We start from the raw sequence: 20290 nt of genomic DNA on the forward strand, positions 1-20290 counted from the left end.
TCTATAAACAAGCTATTACTCACTATTTGTTACCATCCATTCTATACATTTCCACACTTTTACAGTAAAGCTAATTAAAACTTCTACATACATTAAACATCAGTAGTCCATTACAGTCCTTCTCTCATCTCCATTAAGAATCCACCACCTCCCACCAGATCTTGAAGTATTTTCTCACAATTTCTTCTGGAAATTTTATGGTTCTTGTTTTTATTTTTAGGTTCTTTATTCATTTTGAGTTAATTTTTAGATAAAGTGTGAGATAGAGGTCCTCTTTCCTTCTTTTGGCTATAGATATCCAGTTCTTTCAGCACTATTTTGCTGAATGGACTATTCTGCCCAAGATTTGTGGATTTGACAGGCTAGTCAAAAATCACTTGACCACACAAGTGAGGGTATATTTCTGAACCATCAGTTTGGTTGCATGGTCTATGTTTTGGTCTTTATGCCAGTACCATGATATTTTTACCACTATAGCTTGGTAGTATGATATAAAGTCCAGAGATGAGATGAAGGTTTGCTTTTTCTTTTATGATGTTTCTAACTATTCAGGACCCCTTACTCTTCCAAATAAATTTGATAATTGTGTTTTCAATATTTTTTTTAAATGCTGGTGGCATTTTTATCAGGGTTGCATGGAATCTGTATATTAATTTGAGTAGAACTGACATCTTAATGATATTTAGTCTTTGAATCCATGAGCATGGAATGTTCGTCCAGTTATTTAGGACTTTTTTGTTTCTTTTAACATTGGGTTGCAGTTTTCTGAATACAAGTGTTTTACACATTGGTTAAGTTTATTCCTGACTATTTGAGTTTTATCTGTCATTTTATTTTCACCTCTCTTTTGACACTTTTAGTTACTTTTCTTGATACAATCTTCATTTCTAGATTCTCTTCCAGGCCTCTCTCTCCTGTATTTTCTTTTCAGGCTCTGGCACACCCTTTGATATTTCCTGAAAATCTGGGCTCTTGCTTAGAAATTCTCTCAGTTTCTGTTTAGTTGTGACTATTCTAATCTCGCCCTCATTTCTGAAAGACAGTCTTGCTGGATATAAAATTCTTGGCTGGAAGTTTTTCTCTCATAGTATCTTAAATATATCAGACCACTGTCTTCTTGCCTCCATAGTTTCTGGTGAGAAATCAGCACTTAATCTTATTGGGTATCCCTTATATGTTATGCATTGCTTTTCTCTTGCTATTCTCAGAATTCTCTGTCTTTGGCATTTGACAAGACACATAAGTATGTGTCTTGGAGTTGGTCTATTTGGATTTTTTCAGATGGGAGTACGTTGTGCTTTTTGGACATGGATATCCATGTTCTTCCATAGGGTTGGGAAATTTTCTAACATTATTTCTTTACATATTCCTTCTGCCCCTTTTCCCTTCTCTTCTCCTTCTGGGACACCCATGACATGTATGTTTGCACATCTCTGGCTGTCGCTTACTTCCCTGAGACCTTGTTCAATTTTTTCCATTCTTTTCTTCATCTGCTCTTTTGTATGTTCACTGTCAGGCCATTTTTCAAGTTTACCAATCCTTTCTTCTGCCTTTTCAAATCTGCTATTATATGATTCCAATGTTTTTTTAATTTCATTTATTGTATCTTTCATTCCTGTAAGACCTGCTATTTTTCTACATGCTTTGAAATTCTTTGTGCTCATCCAGTGTCCATAATCTCTTTAGCCATCTCACTGAATTTATTAAGGAGATTTGTTTGAACAGCTATGATTAATTATCTCAACTCCTTTATGTCATCTGGAGGCTTACCTTGTTCCTTTAATCCGGCCATAGCTTCCTGTTTCTTGGTGTGGATTGTAATTTCTGGTTGGTGTCTTGGCATCTGGATTACTAGAGTATTTATTCTGGGTACCGTTTTTCGCTTTAGTTTAGGGCTTCCTGCCCTTTCTCCCTTGTTGGTTGTGCACTAGGAGCCAAGGATATAATTGGTGCTATAAACTGTGGAGGTCAAGCTGCCCTCATTGCCCCAGGAACTGATGAAGCTTCTCCCAACTTTCTCCTTGCTCAGAGGTAGGGACAGAGTCGCAGTTGTATGGAATAATCCAAGTCATGCAGGCCTAGACTGTAGTTGCCCAGAGAGACTGATGAAGCGTCATGCCTCTTTCTCCTCAGCCTGGGGTGTGGATAGGGCTACAGGTGTGGGCAGTAATCTATGCAGTGCAAGTCCAAGATGACGCAGTTGCCCCCGTAGACTTTGGATTATTTACTTTGTGCCAGTCAAAGGTACCCTCAGTTACCTGGATAGACTGGTTCAGAGCTAACCAGCCTCCTCCCTGCCAGAGATGGGACTGAAGCCTAAGCTAGGGCTGCAAGCTGATCTGGGTGAAAGAAACCAGTTCCTACTATCACTGTGATATTTGTTCAGGCTGGCTTCCCCTCAGGCTGGGGGTGGAGTCAAAATGGCGGCCACCGACCTCTTTCCAACTTGGACAAATTCACACCCCAGCTGTTCCTAGGGTTATTACTTACCTATCCGAATTTACCACCAATCAGTAGCTGAAATCAGCAGCCATCTGTCTCCTCCTCCCCTGTTTTTGGGAAATGGAGCTTCCAATTCCAGTCACAGAACAGCTTCTGGGGTTGCCTGCACCACCAGAGTAGGATAATCAACGGCCTCCGCGGCTTGGCTGGCAATTTCCCAGAGAGGCTGGTGCAGGTCCCTGCAGCTTCCTCTCTGTTGGAGGTGGCACTGAGGCTTAGGCTAGACCTGCAGTCTGACCTGGATGGAAAGAAGCTGGTCCCCACCAGCACTGTGATTCTCAGTCAGCCCTGCTTGCCCTCATGCCAGGTGTGGAGGTCAGATGGCGGTTCCTGGCCTCTTGACTTGGACAGGCTCAAACTTTAGCTCTTCTCAGGATTATACTTAGCCCACTGAATTTACTCATCAGTAGCTGAAGTTGGTGCCCAACTGTCTCTTCCTCCCCCATTTTTGGGAAGTGGAGCTTTCAATTCCAGCCACAGAACAGCTCCCAAGGTGGCATGTGCCTCCAGTGGAGGATGGGCACTGGCCTCTGGGCATGGAGCCTCTACTTAGGAGTCTTCTCTGCAGATGGGCAGTCTCCTTCTTCCATTCCTTCAAGGATGTTGCAGGACACCCTTCTGGCCTCCTGAAGCCCCCAAACAGGTTCTTCAGCTAGCTCAGCTAGCTCTGAGTGTTTACTAACTGCCCTGTGGCAGGAGCTGATTCTAGGAGCAACTTACTCAGCTGCCATTTTGCTGTCTTCCTACTTACTGTTTTTGTATCACAGTTTCCTCAACTGTAATCTGAATATGATAATAGATGTACCAACCTCATACAGATGTTAGAAAGACCAAGTTAATATTTATGAGGATACTCTTTAGAACAGTACCTGGCACAGAGAAAACACAATAAATCTAGTTATTATTTATTTGGAATGTCAAAGAATAATTTGGGCAGACAGTGAGAATTAACAATTTCATGAGTATTCTGCATATAATTTTCTCAACTCTTCTAGGACTAAAAATAGATACTAAATTGCAAGCTTGGTCTCTCATTATTTTCCAATTCAACTCTTGAGTGTCCACATCATCTCCTATCAGCCACTCTTCCAGCATTAAACTTCTAGAAAGTATAGTCTGTATTTAGTACCTCTATCTTCTGCCTCTCACACACATCATGGCAGGACTTCTGCCTCACAGCTCTTTGTTTATACTTCTGTGAAACTGTTTTCCAACACTGACTTGTATCATATCAGGTTGTTTAAGATTATATCTTGTCAGTTAGGCTGTCACGTCACTTGAGGAAAAGAGTCATGCCCACCATCTACAAATCTCCTAAATCCACTTAAAGTTCAACTCCACTAGGGCAGGACCTTGAATGTCCTTGTCACTGCTGGATCTCTAGCACCTACTGTGGTATATGACGCAAAGTAGGAGTTCATGCTTGTTGAATGAATCAATAAATATATTATGGGGAAGTGGATGTGGCTCAAGTGACTGGGCTCCCATCTACCATATGGGAGGTCCAGGGTTTGATTCTCAGGGCCTCCTGGTGAAGGCAAGCTGGCCCGTGCAGAGTGCTGGCCCATGTAGCCATGGGCAAGCTGGCCCATGCAGCTGGCCCAAGTGGAGAGCTGGTGAAGCAAGATAAGGCAACAAAAAAGGTACAGAGGAGAGACAATAAGAGATTCAGCAGACCAGGGAGCTGAGATGGCGCAAGAGCTTGAGCACCTCTATCCCACTCTGGAAGGTCCCAGGATCAGTTCCTGGTGCCGCCTAAAGAGAAGACAAGCAGACACAGAAGAACACACAGCAAATGGACACAGAGCAGACAACAAGGGGAAAAGGGAGAAATAAATAAATAAATAAATCTTTAATAAAATAAATATATTATGACATGGAAGCCACGTATTAAATGCTTGTGGATAGGGGCAGAATTTTCAATAATCTGAGGAAACAGTTTGAATGCCTTCACCATGACACATGAAATAAAAAATCTAAGTCTACAGAATCACACACTCAGTGGCTTTGAAGTAATGATGAGTGCATTTCATTCTCAGTGAACTTTTCTAGGCCTCATGTCATTTCAACAGCCCTGTGGTGGAGTCGGGGTGGGAGTCATGATGCCTATGAAAGTGAGAGGCCACAGAAGCTCGTCTGCGCACGCCATCCCGAATTCCATTAGCTGGTAAGAACCACAGAGTTAGGTCTGGTACCCAAGCCCAGTGTTGATTATGGCTAAATTATGTATAATTATTATATATGTATAGTGAAAGACTGCTGTAACGGAAGTGGTCAGTCATTACATTTCTGCTTCTTTCTTCTTATTCCATCCCTGGAGCAATTTTACTGGTTACAGCCACTAGAGGTCACATGAGTAGAAGGAAAGAAGGTTGGTTTAGCTGGTCTGGAGCATCTGCTTCCAAAGGGGCCGAAGAACAGTCTCTCTGAGAAAATGAGAAGTCCATGCCTTAGGAGGGACTGTCATGGGTCCCCAGAGAAAGGAGATGCTAGGTCCCATCCCTGGACCTCTGGCCAGCAGTCTGGTCAAGTACAGGGGAAGTCAGCTTGGCGGAACGCCTCTGCTGCGTCCTGTAATCACCAACTATCCTCCCCCCAGCATGGTTTACAGCTGTGTTCCCTCCACAAATCTGTGGTCCAGTGTCCTGGTTGGAATGTTGGATAAACTTCTAATGTTTATCCCCCAAGAGTGGACACTTCAGAGACAATCATGGTTTGACACTTGGAGCTCATTACATGTACGTGATGCAAAGGCCTGGGAAATCTTCTGCATTCTTGTCGAAGGGCAGAATTTTTGCTGCGTTGCAGGACCCATCAGGCCCCTCGAAATTCTTTGGCCCAGGCAATAAACCCTGTTTAGAGTTCCCAAGCAGTGATGGTTATCTCTGGTGTTTATTTTCCATTGTTCTGGCATGCACCTGCTCAGCACCTTCCAAGTACCCCAGGTTCTGTCCCTGCACGCCCCATCAAAAGGTGCTCTCCTATTTGCTTATTTACAAAAAGGTATACCATTTTCTGGTCCAGAGAAGGAAAGTCATCCCTTGCTGTGCTTCCAGATTTTCCCATGCAAGGTCGGGCTCCCTGGGGCATCTCTGACAGGCTGTGCTGATAGAGGGCAGAGAGAAGAATCTGCAATTCCTCCCACCAAGGGAACCCGAGTGAGGGCTGCACATTCTCAAAACAGAGCTACTGCCCTCCCTGAGAGCTCAAATCTTCTTTCTATAGGAACAGGCCTGGCTTCTAAAAAGCCAAGAATGTCGATTTCAAAAGTTTAGAAAATAATTTTGGTCAAACATTATGGTTTTGATGATTATACTCTATTTACATGGTGTCTGAGATGTTAAATCAAAGATCCTTTGTTTCTACATTTCTAAGAAGAAAAGAAAAAGCCATCACCCACTCTTATTTAAAAACCAAACCAAACCGAACAAAAACACCCACCAGATTACATGCTTTGGCCGGGGCCTCCTTCAATGATCGCCTTTCTTCGCATAGGGCTGGGGAGGGGTGGGGGTGGCTTCAAATGTCCAAAGGGACTCACAAGTCACCAGAAAGAAATGAGCTCAGATTCCCATTTTCAACCTCATTTCCTCTTGGTGAAACAGAACATCCTGCTTGTCAGAAAGGGAGTACGTGGCCTTGTGTGGCTCCAGCTGTGACCCACACACCAAGGGTTGGTCCCCCATTCTTTCATCTTCTCCTTTGAAGGCCCCAGGGGTGGGAGGACGTGAGGACATAAATCTTCAGATTATAAACCTAGCTCAGAGATGACAAAGTACCCCGAGCCTGGTGAAACGAGTGTGAGAAACTACCGAATATTAACGCATGATTAGTTAATATCCAGGGTATTGGATGAGTTGCTGAATATTGCGTCTAAACCTATGATAGCAAGTAGAAGATGATGAAAACTCTGGTAGGAAATAGCTCTGCTTCTCCAAGGGAAGCTGAGTTTAAGACCAGAAATGATGGGGGCGGGGAGAGGTAACTAAAACAGTAGAAAAGAAAATCGGGATGAATTGCAATTTCCCCTTTAAGACCTTTTTGTCAAACACATTTCTACCAGTGTGGTGGCTTGGGTGTGTGAACATTACTCCCCAAAGGGATGTTTTTAAGGTAATACTCATAATTTTATTGCTACCCCATACACTTAATGACTTTGTCACTCTTTGGTTTTTGAAATCACAGCTATGATAGTTCATTCCTGAACTCAGGTTTTGTATAAGAAACTTTCATTCAAAGGAAGTGACTGAAAAAATCCCAACTTAGAAAAGAAAGCAATTTTATAATGCATGTTCTGTCATTTATTTCAGGGTTACAGCAGCTGTGATAGAGCAACTTGTAAGTAATACTGCTAAGGTTTCCTAATTCTTTTCTGAAAACCTAACAGTAAACTGCAACAACAACAGAAATAAACTCCTACTGGGAGCATTTTATGTACTGGGCACTGTCCCAAACTTATTTATGAGGCTGGTGCTATTGTATTTCCATTTTATTAGCAAGGAAACAGGTTTATAGAGGCGAACTTGTTCTACAGCAAGTAAAGAAGTGTAGTCAGGATGTGAACTTTAGATATGAATCGAGAGTATCAAGTACCGACTATCACTTTTAGGCATATTATTTTCCTGGTTCAGTTTATTTTACCTGAGGGATGAATTTATATTTGAGAAATGGGGACTTAGAGCAAGAGGGACTGGGAAAGGAGTGGAAGTAGCTCAGGTGGTTGAGCCTACTCACCGTGTATGAGGTTCTGGGTTCGATCTCCAGTACCTCCTAAAAAAAACAACCAAAAAAACAAACAAATGAAAAAAAGACACCTCTCACTGGGGAGCAGATGTAGCTCAGTGGTTGAGTGCCTGCTTCCCATGTACAAGGTTCTGAGTTCAATCCCTGGTATATCCTAAAAAGAAAAAAAAGAGGGATTGGGAATACTTTTGATGTCAGATGCACACAGATTTGGGGAAAAGATTGAATTTTACCTTCAAGGTCATGAGAAAATATCATTATATGAAATACAAAAGTATTTGTTGGTGCTCTAATGGCACACTCCCAACTCCCACCCCTCCACCCACTAAGTAGCAGCTTATTCACAAAGATCTGAAATGCCAATCTCCTCAGAGACGTACACAGCAAGTAACCACGGCTAGGAAGAGGCAACAGTCATATCCTGCCCTGGACTCCAGCAGTCACAGGGCACATCCTGCTCCCAGATCTGGCTTTGATTAGACCACATTTCTTCCTAGGCGTGGAACAGGGATCCTGGCAAGACTTAAGTCCTTTGATTCATCTCCTCTTTGTCAGCTCAAGACTATGCAGCAGTGCTTGCATGTGACTGAGCCTGACTGGTCGATGAGATTCCCCAGAAGGCTCTCTCCTAACTTGGAGTGTGGACTAGCCAGGCAAGGACACCATATGGTTCCCACCCTCCTTGCCTCCAGCTGGGAATGGGCCCACTGGGAGCAGATCAAGACCCACTGGGTCAGAAGACCTGGTACAATTAGGATCAAGAGCTGAACCAGGTGACAGAAGGGAAGTGAAAAAAGTCCTACTACCCAGAAGCCATGGCCATGGGCTTGGCGCTGCAGAAAGACTGGAGTCTCTATCTGCCCAGGGGTAAGCTGGACAATCTTGAGGGTTATGCTCTATACTTTGGAAGGTTCTGGCATTAGACCGTCAACCCTTGCTAAATACTGCTTCAACTGAGCCATTTCTTACTGATTCCTCTACAAATGGCATGCATTTTTAAAATGAACATATTTGCTGAGTTCAGGTAAATAAAATATAGTGAAGTCCTGGTCCAAGGCAGAAGATTGATCTTAAAGAGCAAAAACCAGCAACAGAGATCAGCGATGGAGCTCAGTGATCACCAGCAACTGAACTTAATTGACTTTGACCTCACCATGCCAAATGTGCTCAGTTCATGAACACTTAACCCTGATCATCCTTAAATTAAGAAATTGATTCCTTGCATGAGATTTCAGGAAATAGGCCCATTTCTGGAGTTCATAACTTAGCTTCTTCCTGGGAAGTGAACTTCCAGAAGGAACTCACCAGTGCAGTCAGGCTAGCCCACTGACATGGACTATGTTGTCTCCTCCCCAAACGCTCAAGTCTGTGGACTTCGGTCTCACATACTGAGCCAGTAATTTTGCCTATTGTAATCAGGAGTTAAGTTCTGAAAGCCAAAGGACATCCCTGTCACTAGGGAGGCACTGTCTCGTGGCCTCTGAGAGTCAAATCCATCCACCCAGGCAAGTCCGAGCACAGGATTCCAGAACTATGGTGACTCAAGAAAGGAGGGGCAGAAGGACCCAAGAAAATAAAGAGGCCAGGCTCAGGACTGAGAGATTGGAGAGGGAGACTGAGTTCAATCACTAAAAAGTGAAGAGGTAGGACTGTCACTATACTGTGTGGACCTCCAGGGCATAGGGTCAAGGTCAGCAGAAGGGCAGGAGAGGGTGCTGGAAAGAATATGGACTTCGGAGTCAAATGAACTGGGTTGGCAACTTGACTTGCCCACATGCTAGCTGAGTGAACAAGGGCAAGTTACTTAATCTCTCTGGGCTCTAGTACTAATTCTTTGAAAAGACGATAATTCAGGTCCACAACCCCTTATACACAATTCAAAATTCCAAAAAAGCTCTGAAAACCAAGTTTTTTCTTCACTTACTTGGCAGCAAAACCTGATCTGAAGTGACATGAGACTCTTAAGTCTTTTTTTTTTTAAATCCCACTTAATGTAATTAATTCTTCCAATTTTTATAGCAGGAATGCAGTATGATTACAGGGTGCTGCCTCAGTCAGTACTGGGTATGTTAAACAATAGTCTGTGCTTTTCCAAATAATAACATATGTACTTTATTACTTTTCTGAATCCAGAGATACACCTGGCCTCAAGGGTTCAGACCATTTGTATTATATCATGTAAGACTGTTGCGAGGAATAAATAAGAAAATGAGAAGTGATAAAATGAGTGAAATAACTAGTACATTACACAGTCAGGCCTTGGTAGATCATAGCTACCATCACCAGAAAACATTCAGGAATTATGACAGTGGAGAAGATCTACCTGTAGGCTTTTCCATATTATGTTTCAGACTAATTAACATATATTAATCTTATTATTAACATTAAGTTTCCACATTAACCTTCACAGAGCCCTACTAAGTCAAACAATCAGTGCTTGCCTTTCAGAAAAGGGGGGCACTACATACTCCAGAATGAACACCCTTTCATGCCCGGGCCTGTGATAGACTTTCCCTCAATTGCCGACACAGGTTCTTCCACTGTGGAGCAGCAAGACCCTTAGGAGTGAGGCTCAGCCTCACCCAGCTCTTTATCAGCATGGAAGAGACAAGCCACCAAACTCTGCTTCAATACCGTGTACTCGCTCACAAATACTTTTTTCTGTCTTTGATATTTCTTTGTGACATTTGAAGATAATGTAGGAGGGAAAAAAGGACCCGCTAAATAATCTTCATTACAATGTAATGATCACATCATGTGGCATTTTAATCCAAACTGGCAACAAAAGATGAAACTCCCTGGACGTTTTATTTTTAAAAGATGTAGAACAATCATGTCTTTCTACACATATTAAGACAGGGATGGATATTCCAAATTACAGGGCTCTATGACCATACCTTCTCCTTTACCCCCCTCCAGAATGTTCCGTCCTGCTGGGCTAATTATCTGATTTGGGAGACCACTTCAGCAACGGGCATGAAAACTGAAACTATTTCAAAATAATAGCAAACTAAACTACTCATCACCTAACTAACTAGGTTTCTCTGGCTTGCCTAGAACTTGGAAGTGAAACCAAGATATCTAATAACAGACAGTGGCACTGACATGAGTTCAGAACTGGTTGTCACCCCCAATGTGAAAAGACATTTGAAAAGGTCTTAAATTGTGACCTCAATAAGATGTTTGGGTTCCCCCACCAAATATTCTCTCTCCTCAAGGGGGATTTTCAGCAGTGTGTGGGTTAACCTCTTCAAATCAGGCCTGGGCACCTGCTGAAGTGCTTCTGTTATTTCTACCTCTAAGTACCACCAGTGAAGAGCAGACAGGTGCGTATTCTAGAGAGTACCCTCTCACAACCACGGGCGTTCCCCAAGATGGCGGCATGCCTTCCAAAACGATCATCCTAGGAAGTGGGTGGGAATGAGCTCAGAGGAAAAGCCTGTGGAATGAACTCATTTACAGTAGGAAGATTTTTAGCCCTTTCAGTTCACAGATCATGAGACACGGAGACCCACACACATACATTTTTCCCCCTTTGAAAACCTTCATTGGCTTCCCACTGAACAGGATAAAGTCTAAAAGCCTTAGCTGATTTATGCTGCTCTTTTTGGTCTGGCTCAAAACTAATTAAAAAAAAATCTCTTGCCTTACCCCACCCTGGCCTTATTTTACTGCCAGGTTCTCTCTTCCTTTTGGGCCTCTGTAGGCACCATTCCTTTGGACTGCACTTCCCCCTCTCCCCTTGGTCCAACTCCCTCTCCTTCTCAGTTCTCAGTTTACATGGTGATTTCCCAGGAAGGGAAAGACTCTCCTTATCCTCTAAATGGGGTTGATTTCCTTATTAAGTGCTCCTGCCAGGCTCCATGCTTCTCTTTCCGGAATTGCCACACTCATTTGATGCTGTTTCTCTCATTAAACTCCAAGTACAGGGACAGTGCCTGCCTTGGTCATTCTGGACATTTTGTATACAAATGTCACACAAGCCCTGACACAGAGTAGGTCCTCATTAATTATTTAAGTGAAACTTCTCCCTTTAAAAATCAAATAAGAACAAGATAAAATTTGTAGATGTTTTCTCCTAATAATTGATCTTTGGAAAGGACTACATATCTTCAAAAATGGAACCCCTTCATCCTCCGTTTTTTAAAGGAGGAAACTAAAAGCAAAAGCAAAAATATTTTTAACACCTGGGGGATGGGGTTTAGGTCTAGATAACTTCTCAATGGGAAGAATTAGTAGGATTCTCTTTCCTTATTATATCCTGGCTCTCAGAGGCTTTTTTGTTTTATGATTCTAGCATCATGAGTTCTACCAGAGGAAAAGTAAAAAGTTATATTATAAATTGTCATCACTGAATCTCCCCACACAACAAGCCAGCTGAGTCACCCCTTCTGGCATGGAAGGGGAGCAGTGCAGAGGGAACTTAGCAACGTTCCCATTCACAAAACCAAAGTTGGGGCTAGCAGTTGGTACCATGGCGATGAGTAATGTGTCGGTCTCCTCCCTGATCGCACACTTCAGGCATATTGGCCTGCCAAGCAATACGCCAAACATTTCCAGGCATGGATAGAAAGAAAACTGCATTCTTGCCTTCAATTTCTTTCAATTCGCATTGTAATTGTGGGAAGCCCTGCCACCTACTTTATATACTCCAGAGATAAACATGAAGGAATGAGGTGTACATATGTCATTATCATTACTGTGCATGAGCTAACAACAGACTAGTGTGCAGACTTGTGTGGCTCTTACTGAAGGGCAGAAATCAATCCAATGGGGATGGAAGATGAGACCAGCATTAGCATTAAGAGAAGTGCTGGGCAAACTGGAATAGCTGGGATGCTGGGGGGCAAACATTAGGACCGTACCTTGTTTTGAGGCATCCTCAAGCTTGGTGGGGAAGCCTCACAGACAAGGGCAGATCAGGGAACCATAAGAAAGTGTTGAAATGTGTACAGATTAGACAACTGTTCACAGGTGAGACATAAATTGGGGTGGGAGGAGGGAGGGGGCAATATGGTGAGAGTTTCAATAATGAAGTGGAGTGGAGAAAACAAAACACTCCAGTGGGCATGTGCACTTGAGAGACGGTTCTATAATGAAAAAATGCACAGTGGTGGGGCTGGATGTAACTGGAGGAGAAGAATCGTGAGTACCTGCCTTAATTGTGAGCAAAAGGAGTTGAGATGCCTGCAGACCTTTCTCCTACTGGGGGGACTGCAGGTTCTTAAGCAGGCCCTTTACAGTCACCTGCGTGGCAAACAGGCTCCCCAGATTGGGCTGAAAATCACATGGTATGAAAATTTTTCCTAGGATACTGTACAGGACGCCGAAGTGACATCACTGTGCCAAGCCAGCCCACAACAAAGAATTTAAAGTTATCCTGACCAATAAGAGTCTTTGGAAAAAGCCAAGCAGTCACTGTGAGGCAGGCATAAACCTCCCTGAAAATTTTCTTGGCCTTCAATACTCAGCTGGCCATTGCCTTGTGACCTGCACAAGGAATTTTTTAAAAAGCCACCGTGCTCGTGCTTCTCATCTTCCTCCTCCCTTCTCGTTCTTTCCTGAACAACTCAGCCCCAAAGCCTTGAGGAGGGGCTGAGCAGGATGGGAGTCTGCACTCACGGCCCAGGGAGGGGGGAGGGCTAGTAGAGACCCCGTTTAGTGCTGGAGCCCAAGCAGACTAAGGAGGATGTAGGTGAAGATGGGTGGCAGTGGCCAACTGGCAAGTGGTGTTGGAGTCCAGGTTTGGGGAGGAAAACAGGAAGTGGGGAAGACTGCAGAAATTATAAATTTATTGGGGATAATAGAAACCAGGTTTCTCGCTGTCAGAGAATAAAGTTATAAATATAGAACAAGAGAGAATGAGAATGGACCCTGTGATGTTGGATAGAATGAGAATTTGGGGTATACTTGTGGTTTTAAAGATTGATCAATCAGCTGATTCATCGATGGATAGCTAGGTAGAGAGATCTGGAAATACGTGGGTATATTCTTTAGTTCTGTCTATTAAGAGTGACTAGGAGCAGTGACAACCGAATGTCGATGAACATGCCTAGCACCAGATGTGGCTTCTCCACTAAAAATCCTTTCTCCACTAAAAAGAACTAGTGCTTTTTGGAGAAATGACTGATTGCAAGGTTGGGAAAGGATAAGATGGGACTGTTACATCTTGAGGTGCCAGAAAGGAAGGACTCAAAGAGCAATGGGAACATGTCAAAAGGACATGCAAGTTAGCTTGATGGGGCTCCCATGAGCTATATCTGAACCACTTGAGCATCAAAGTAATGATAGAAATTGATTATAACCTATTGAATATAACAGGAATCCATGAGTCCATACTGACATCAATAAATAAATGTATTTAAAGTTTGATGAGGAGTGAGATGAGGATTACGCCATATCAAAGTACCTCCCCACAAAATATTTATTAACTACAAAAGGGAAGAGTAACTTTACAACCCAGAAAGAAGCGTGGCAATACTATCTCAATCAAATGATGAAAATTAATATCAAATTATCCAACCCTGCACCACCTGGTTGGATACAGACAGAAGAATCCAGCATCAATTCTGTAGTATTCCTACAAAGACCCATAAACTAAATTGAATCATATGAACGCATCATCTGACAATTTACTCTCAAATGGTTCAGGGAGGAAAAAAAGTTATTTGTACTGTACTTGTAACTTTTCTTTAGGTTTGACACAGTTCCTAAATAAATTAATAGTAAAAAGACTTATCTTGGGGAGCAGATGTAGCTCAAGTGGTTGAGTACCTGCTTCCCACATGCAAGGTCCTGGGTTCAATCCCTGTTACTTCTGAAAACAAAACAAAACAAAACAAAAAACCCAGCTCTCATTGGGGAGCGGATGTAGTTCAGTGGTTTAGCACCTGCCTCTCAGGTACGCAGTCCTGGGTTCAATCATTGGTACCTCCTTAAAAAAAGTTATCTTGTCTCAGTGTGCATTTGATGAAAGCAGAGGGTCAAGATAAGAGTAGGAGCTGTTTGCCTAGGGGCGGACGCGGCGGCTACAGTGGCGTGGGAGTGCAGCCGGCGGGGGCGGGGCTGGGTTGAAGCCGGATCCGGATCCGGTGCGGCGCACGCGGACTGCATTACAAGAATGAAACCTGATGAAACTCCTATGTTTGACCCAAGTCTGCTCGAAGTAGACTGGAGCCAGAATACAGCTACTTTTTCTCCAGCTATTTCTCCAACACATCCTGGAGAAGGTTTGGTTTTGAGGCCTCTTTGTACTGCTGACTTAAATAGAGGCTTTTTTAAGGTACTGGGTCAGCTAACAGAGACTGGAGTCGTCAACCCTGAGCAATTTATGCAATCTTTTGAGCACATGAAGAAATCTGGGGATTATTATGTTACTGTTGTGGAAGATGTGACTCTAGGACAGATTGTTGCTACAGCAACTCTGATAATTGAACATAAATTCATCCATTCCTGTGCTAAGAGAGGAAGAGTAGAAGATGTTGTCGTTAGTGATGAATGCAGAGGGAAACAGCTTGGCAAATTGTTATTATCAACCCTTACTTTGCTAAGCAAGAAACTGAACTGTTACAAGATTACCCTTGAATGTCTACCACAAAATATTGGTTTCTATAAAAAGTTTGGATATACAGTCTCTGAAGAAAACTACATGTGCCGGAGGTTTCTAAAGTAAAAATCTTAAGACATTTGTCAAAGGAGCTAATGCAACAAGGTTATATACTCTCCCTAGAGTTACAATATTTTGTTGCTACAACTCACTGACCTCTATAAATACTGGACAGAAAAAACATTGTAATATTACAAGTATGATATCATTTAGATTACTTTGGTGGGACATGCTGTAAATTTAGATGATAAATGAATATTATAAAGTAGTGATTTTTAACCAAAGGAATATATTTTTAACTTGAATCTTTTCTAAAATTTGGCTTCATTTCTTGCTAATCAGGAGTTAAATATCTACTACCTATACTACTCAATTAAAACAACAGCAACATTTGAATATGTATATTATTACATTCCAGAGATTAAATATTTTTGTTTCAAAGAAACATGTCTAAATAACATTTAGGATTGTATCATTTCCCATACATTAATTACATGAAATTGCATAAGTTAGATACTATAACTAAATGTAGTGCAGTCCAGTATTTAACCTAATACCAGCGAGCAACATCGTCAGCCTTTTAAAGGAGTAGAAATGAAAACTAATATAAAATGTGGCAGGGTTCAAAATAAAACAATTAAAATGTATAGTTTAAAGGTTATATAAAATCCTAATGTAGATAAAATCATTTGTTAAAAATACTTAAGAAAAAACTAATACAGTGGGATATGTGAGGTACTTTTTACCAGTGAATTAGCAAATTCTGGCATATCCTATACCTCCAATATGATTTCTCATCTTTTCATAGTTATCTGAAGCCTTAGTTTTGAGTAGCATTTTTATGAAAAATGTAATATTACATAATTGGATGTTTAAGAATGTACCATACTGCAATTGTCACATTCTTAAAATGATGGAAGCTTATCTATTTAATATGATTATTATGGTACTGTTGTTCTGGTTGCTATCTTGTTTTGATTTTATTTATTTTAATTATTTTTTAAGTTGAAGTGAGAATTAGATACTTTATTAATATTTCTAATCTTTTGTATTCCATGTTACATTAAAACTGTGATGAACAAAAAAAAAAAAAAAAAAAAGATAAGAGTAGGATCTGGATGGACCAAGATAAATGCCAACAATTATCCTCCACAGCAGTACTCCTTAAATAAGGAACAGCTCCCCCCCTCACCACCACCCCCCTGCCCTACACACCCTCAATCCCTCATGGATCAATACTTTGGTAAAACACGAAATCCCACATTTGGATTTCAGGACACCATCAAATTGCTACACGAGTTTTTAAATGCTTCCTCTCCATGTCTGGATTTCTCTCAGCCTGGAGTAGTAACACCTAGTGCACCAGATCCAAACACACACTGAGCAACACTTCTCTATGGTGGAATGTGTGGACCTGATGGCCATCGGCAAATAGGAAAAAAAAACTACTGGCCACACTCTTATCCATTAAAATAGTATCGATAATTGCCACTCTAATTAACATCAACCATCTATACAAAGTACTCCAGAAAGGCACTGAACAGGCAAGACGAGGAGATTAAAGACCTGCCTTTGCTTATGTCAATTCAGCTTCTCTGTTTGGTGAGAATGGATGATGCCACCCCCAATTCCCAAGTAACTGCTTTGGGGTGAGTTAGGAACACAAATCCAATCACACACAAGATGGACAAGAATATCTTCTACGGGCCATCCTGTGACTCTGAGCCCCAACTCAGAAGGGATCCAGCATTCAAAGGGGTTAATAGGGGATACCCCCAAATCAAACAGGTTTGGTTTAATTATAGAGCCTGAGAGTTAAGACTTACTGGCTCGAGCATGGCCCACACCTGCGGCCTCTCTGTGATTCTGTGCTGCACACAGCCCCTCCCTCAGCCTAGAGGCAGCCCCTTCAAATCACAGAGAACTATCCTCTGCAATAAACCCTAACCAAAGCAGCACCACAGGCAAGGAGCTGTGGGACAGCAGGTTCAGGTTCAGGACTCTTCCAAAGGACATGGACACGGCAGGTGTGTACCCTCGAATGCTGAAATACTCATACCAGCGTCCTCCTTCCACTTATTCCAGCCATACACAGAGGATGCTCCACGTAGAAGGCCATCATCTGGGTTCAGCAGTCCCAGGTCTGAGGCCCGTTGCTTACCTGGAGCAGTTTTGTAGCAGGTCATTCTGGAAGGCAGTGATAGGGCATTCTTGGCCCTGGGGTTCTGTGTACTCTGCAAGACTTGTCTCTGCCTCTTCAGCTCCTCTTCTCGCTCCTGGGCTGCTCGTATCTCTTCTTCAATCATGGACAAAGTCCGCTGCTTCCTTGACCTCAGCTTGAAAGGCCCAACCACCACGTCCGATTCTTGAGTGGCCAGGAGGGAGGCTGTGCTTCTCAGCTCGGCGGCCTCGGAATACTTGCTAAAATAGCCCCCTTCCGGCCGGGTCTCCTCCATGCTCACTGGGCCACTAGGCTGCACTGCAGGCAGTGGCTGGGAGGGTCTCCTTTCCCTGAGGGCTCCGTCATCAGCAGGCAGTATCTTTGGTAACACATCCCTTTTCTCTTGAACAGGAGAAGACACCTGAGGAGGCTCGAACATGCTCTGAGGCTTTTCTGAGTTGGGCGCCCCAATTTCAGCTTCCTCCAGAGTTGCTCGAGGACCCTGCTGTCCTCCTCCATCCTGGCTGGTGTGGGACACAGCTTTATCCACTTGCTCGGCTATGGCTTGTTGAATGGCATTCTGCACCAGGAGGCCAGCCTGATATTCCAAGGGGTCTTCAACCGACGGGGAGTCTCCCAGCGTGGAGGAAGGGGAATAGAAGCCATGGTCACTGAATGACTTGGAGCCACCTTCTCCTCGGCCCTCCGAGGGGTTGTCAGTCTGCGGAGTCTGGGGCAGGGAGAAGTCAGCCAACGAGTTTTCCTGGAGCGCATTGGCGGTCTCATTGGAGGCCCCACTGTCACTGATGTTGTCCATGCTAAAATCATTGGACAGGGTCTCCAGGACGGTGGTGTCCTGGGACCTCACCGACAATTCATCCAGACCAGAGTCGAGCTCCTCTGGGGTCAAGGAGACATTGACTGATCTTGAAAACTGATCCAAAATCCCATGGTCGTCATCCTTGACCACAGTGAGAATGGCCCGGGCGCTGGTAAACTCGCCGTCCTCTGCCCAGAGTTTAGATAAGGGCCCACGTTTAGAGGGCTCGCTGTAGGGCCCTTCCTTTCCCTGAGGAGCCGTGCTGCCCTGGCCTCCTCCTGCCGACTGGCTCTCTGGGGCACAGGAAGCTTTCTGCCCCTTGGCCGTGGAGGTGGCACCGTCTTCCAGAGCTCCGCCGACAGAAGCTGGTCTCGTGATGGACAGTGACCTGTCTGAGTTGATCGACCCCAGAGGCCTGTAGAAGGGCTTGATAGAGAACAGCCGAGGTGTACTCTGGCTCCTGGCCCCAGTTTGCCTGGAGTTCTCCATCAGTTGGAACTGTTTGCGAGCAGCAGAGAAATCTATCTGCTCCGTGACGATGTCTTCCTTTGTGTGTTCAGCCATGCTTGAATGCTCACGAGAGGTTGCAGGGGCCATGCTGAGCTGTGGTGGGGGTGGCTGCTGCTGCAACTGCTGCTGCTGCTGCAACTGCTGCTGCAGCAGCAACTGCTCCTGCTGTGCCCTCCTCTCTTTGCGCTCCTTGTACTTCTTGTGCGACTCCAGGTGCTCCTCATCCAGCTGTTCCTCAATGGTTTTCTCCTGGGGAGGGTTCCACCACTTGGCTGCAATGCCGGGATTCTTTTTCACGGCCTGACTCCGGATGAGTTCGCGCCTTTCCTTTTCCAGCTCCAGCATCTCTTCTGACGGCCTCACCTTCCTGACACAGTACTGTTCTCTCTCATACTCGCTGTCCTCAAAGAGCTTGGAGGGCTTCTTGTCCTCGTGGAAGGCACGCAGCTCAAACTTGGCCTCCTTTTTGAGCGTGGTGAGTGTAAACTCCCCATCTCGGGAAGAACATCGGGAGCTGGTCGAGGAGCTGGGGCTCACGGGGGCCTGAAGGCTGTCCCCCAGCATATCCCCGGGTTGACCAGGAGAGAGGCCATTCGCCCTCTGACCCTCTGCCATGGCGAGCACGTGGCTTTGACTGAGCTCAATGTGAGGAGGCGCCGGCCTGACAGCTGCTCTGTCCATGGGTTCTGGTTGGCTGGTGGTGTGGGCAGGGGGGCCCAGGCTGCTCCCCAGGAGGGCCGAGCCAGGCTCTGGGGAGGAGGTTCCGTTGTAAGTGCTGTCCACAGAAGAATCACAGCAGTTGGCCTCCAGCACCTCATCTAGATAGCGGATCTCCCTGGCCACATCATTATCCAGGGGTTCCTGGGGATCTGGGAGGCCATTGTGGGAGGGCGAGTAGAAAGGGGAGGAGTGGTCCACGGAGTGGGGGGTAGGGGTGACTCCAGGAACACTTTTACAGTCGGCAACAGAGACCTCAATTTCCATTTTTTGGTGATCTGGAGGAAGAGGGCAGGTAGCAGGCTCCGGGAGGGTGGCCCTACAGGTGTCTCCCTTGTTTTTCAGCCAGATATCATCCTCGGAAAGTTGGGGAGGCTTCTGCAACAGAGAAGAAACAAACAAAAGCCAGCCTTAGTCACCACACCTTTACGGATGTGAACACTGAAAATTCACTCATGACTAATTGGAAAGAGAATCAAAACAGTAGTGACAAGTTCTTCTGAATGGAGATTTCCCTTCTAAAACAGGCCTCCAAACATTCCTTTTGTTGTGGTTACCAATGCCTAGCCCTTTAGATTTTCCAAATCCCTTCTTATTTACTGGGTGTCCAGAGGACTTTCAATAAATGCTAATCCCATTTTTTTAATTTAAAAGTAAGTGAGGATGGGAGGTCCCACGTTCACTTCCCAGTGCCTCCTAAAGAAGACGAGTGAACACAATGAGTAGACAGATAAGGGAGCTATGGGTCTGGGGGGAGGTGGAATGAAGGGAAGCGGGCATAGCTCAGTGGTTGAGGCGCCTGCTTCCCAAGTAGGAGGTCCGGGGTTCAATCCCCAGTACGTCCTGAAAGAGGGAAAAAAAAAAAAAAAGTAAATGGGGACTACAAATACAGGAATGTCTCTCTATGAACTAGAACAAATGTCCATCACTATTGCAAGGTGATGAGAATGTGAAGAAGCATGGGGAAAATGCAATTAATATAACCTATGGATTATAGTTAATGGCAATACTGGAATATTCTTGAAACAATGCCAAAGATGTACTATATTAATAATAGGGGGGCATGGAAAAATATACCGAATGTACCCTAGAGACCATAGTCAGTGGTAACAGTCTGATGGTATTATCTCATAATCTGTAACAAATGTTCCTTACCAATGTTTTGGTGGGTGGGTGTTATATAGGAGTTCTGCACACATCCATGATGGTTTTGTAAGTTCACAATATCTCT

The 20290-nt window shown here is 44.0% G+C and overlaps 2 protein-coding genes across 15 annotated transcripts in view; one reads left to right on the plus strand and one right to left on the minus strand.

Annotated features, from left to right (window-relative positions):
- PALM2AKAP2 (PALM2 and AKAP2 fusion) overlaps window positions 1–20290 on the minus strand; it is a 488418-nt gene that overhangs the window by 16742 nt on the left and 451386 nt on the right. For all 14 annotated transcript variants that reach the window (XM_058302553.1, XM_058302562.1, XM_058302559.1 and 11 more), the window contains one exon: window positions 17013–19437. In XM_058302553.1, the coding sequence (XP_058158536.1) occupies window positions 17013–19437 (2425 nt within the window). The remainder of the gene's footprint in view (window positions 1–17012; window positions 19438–20290) is intronic.
- On the plus strand, window positions 9220–15945 carry LOC101428443 (glucosamine 6-phosphate N-acetyltransferase). Its single transcript, XM_058302563.2, has one exon. The coding sequence runs from the start codon at window positions 14366–14368 to the stop codon at window positions 14915–14917; it is 552 nt and encodes a 183-aa protein (XP_058158546.1). The 5' UTR covers window positions 9220–14365; the 3' UTR covers window positions 14918–15945.

This window comes from Dasypus novemcinctus, chromosome 8, assembly GCF_030445035.2.
Source record: "Dasypus novemcinctus isolate mDasNov1 chromosome 8, mDasNov1.1.hap2, whole genome shotgun sequence".
NCBI classification, from domain to species: Eukaryota; Metazoa; Chordata; class Mammalia; order Cingulata; family Dasypodidae; genus Dasypus; species Dasypus novemcinctus.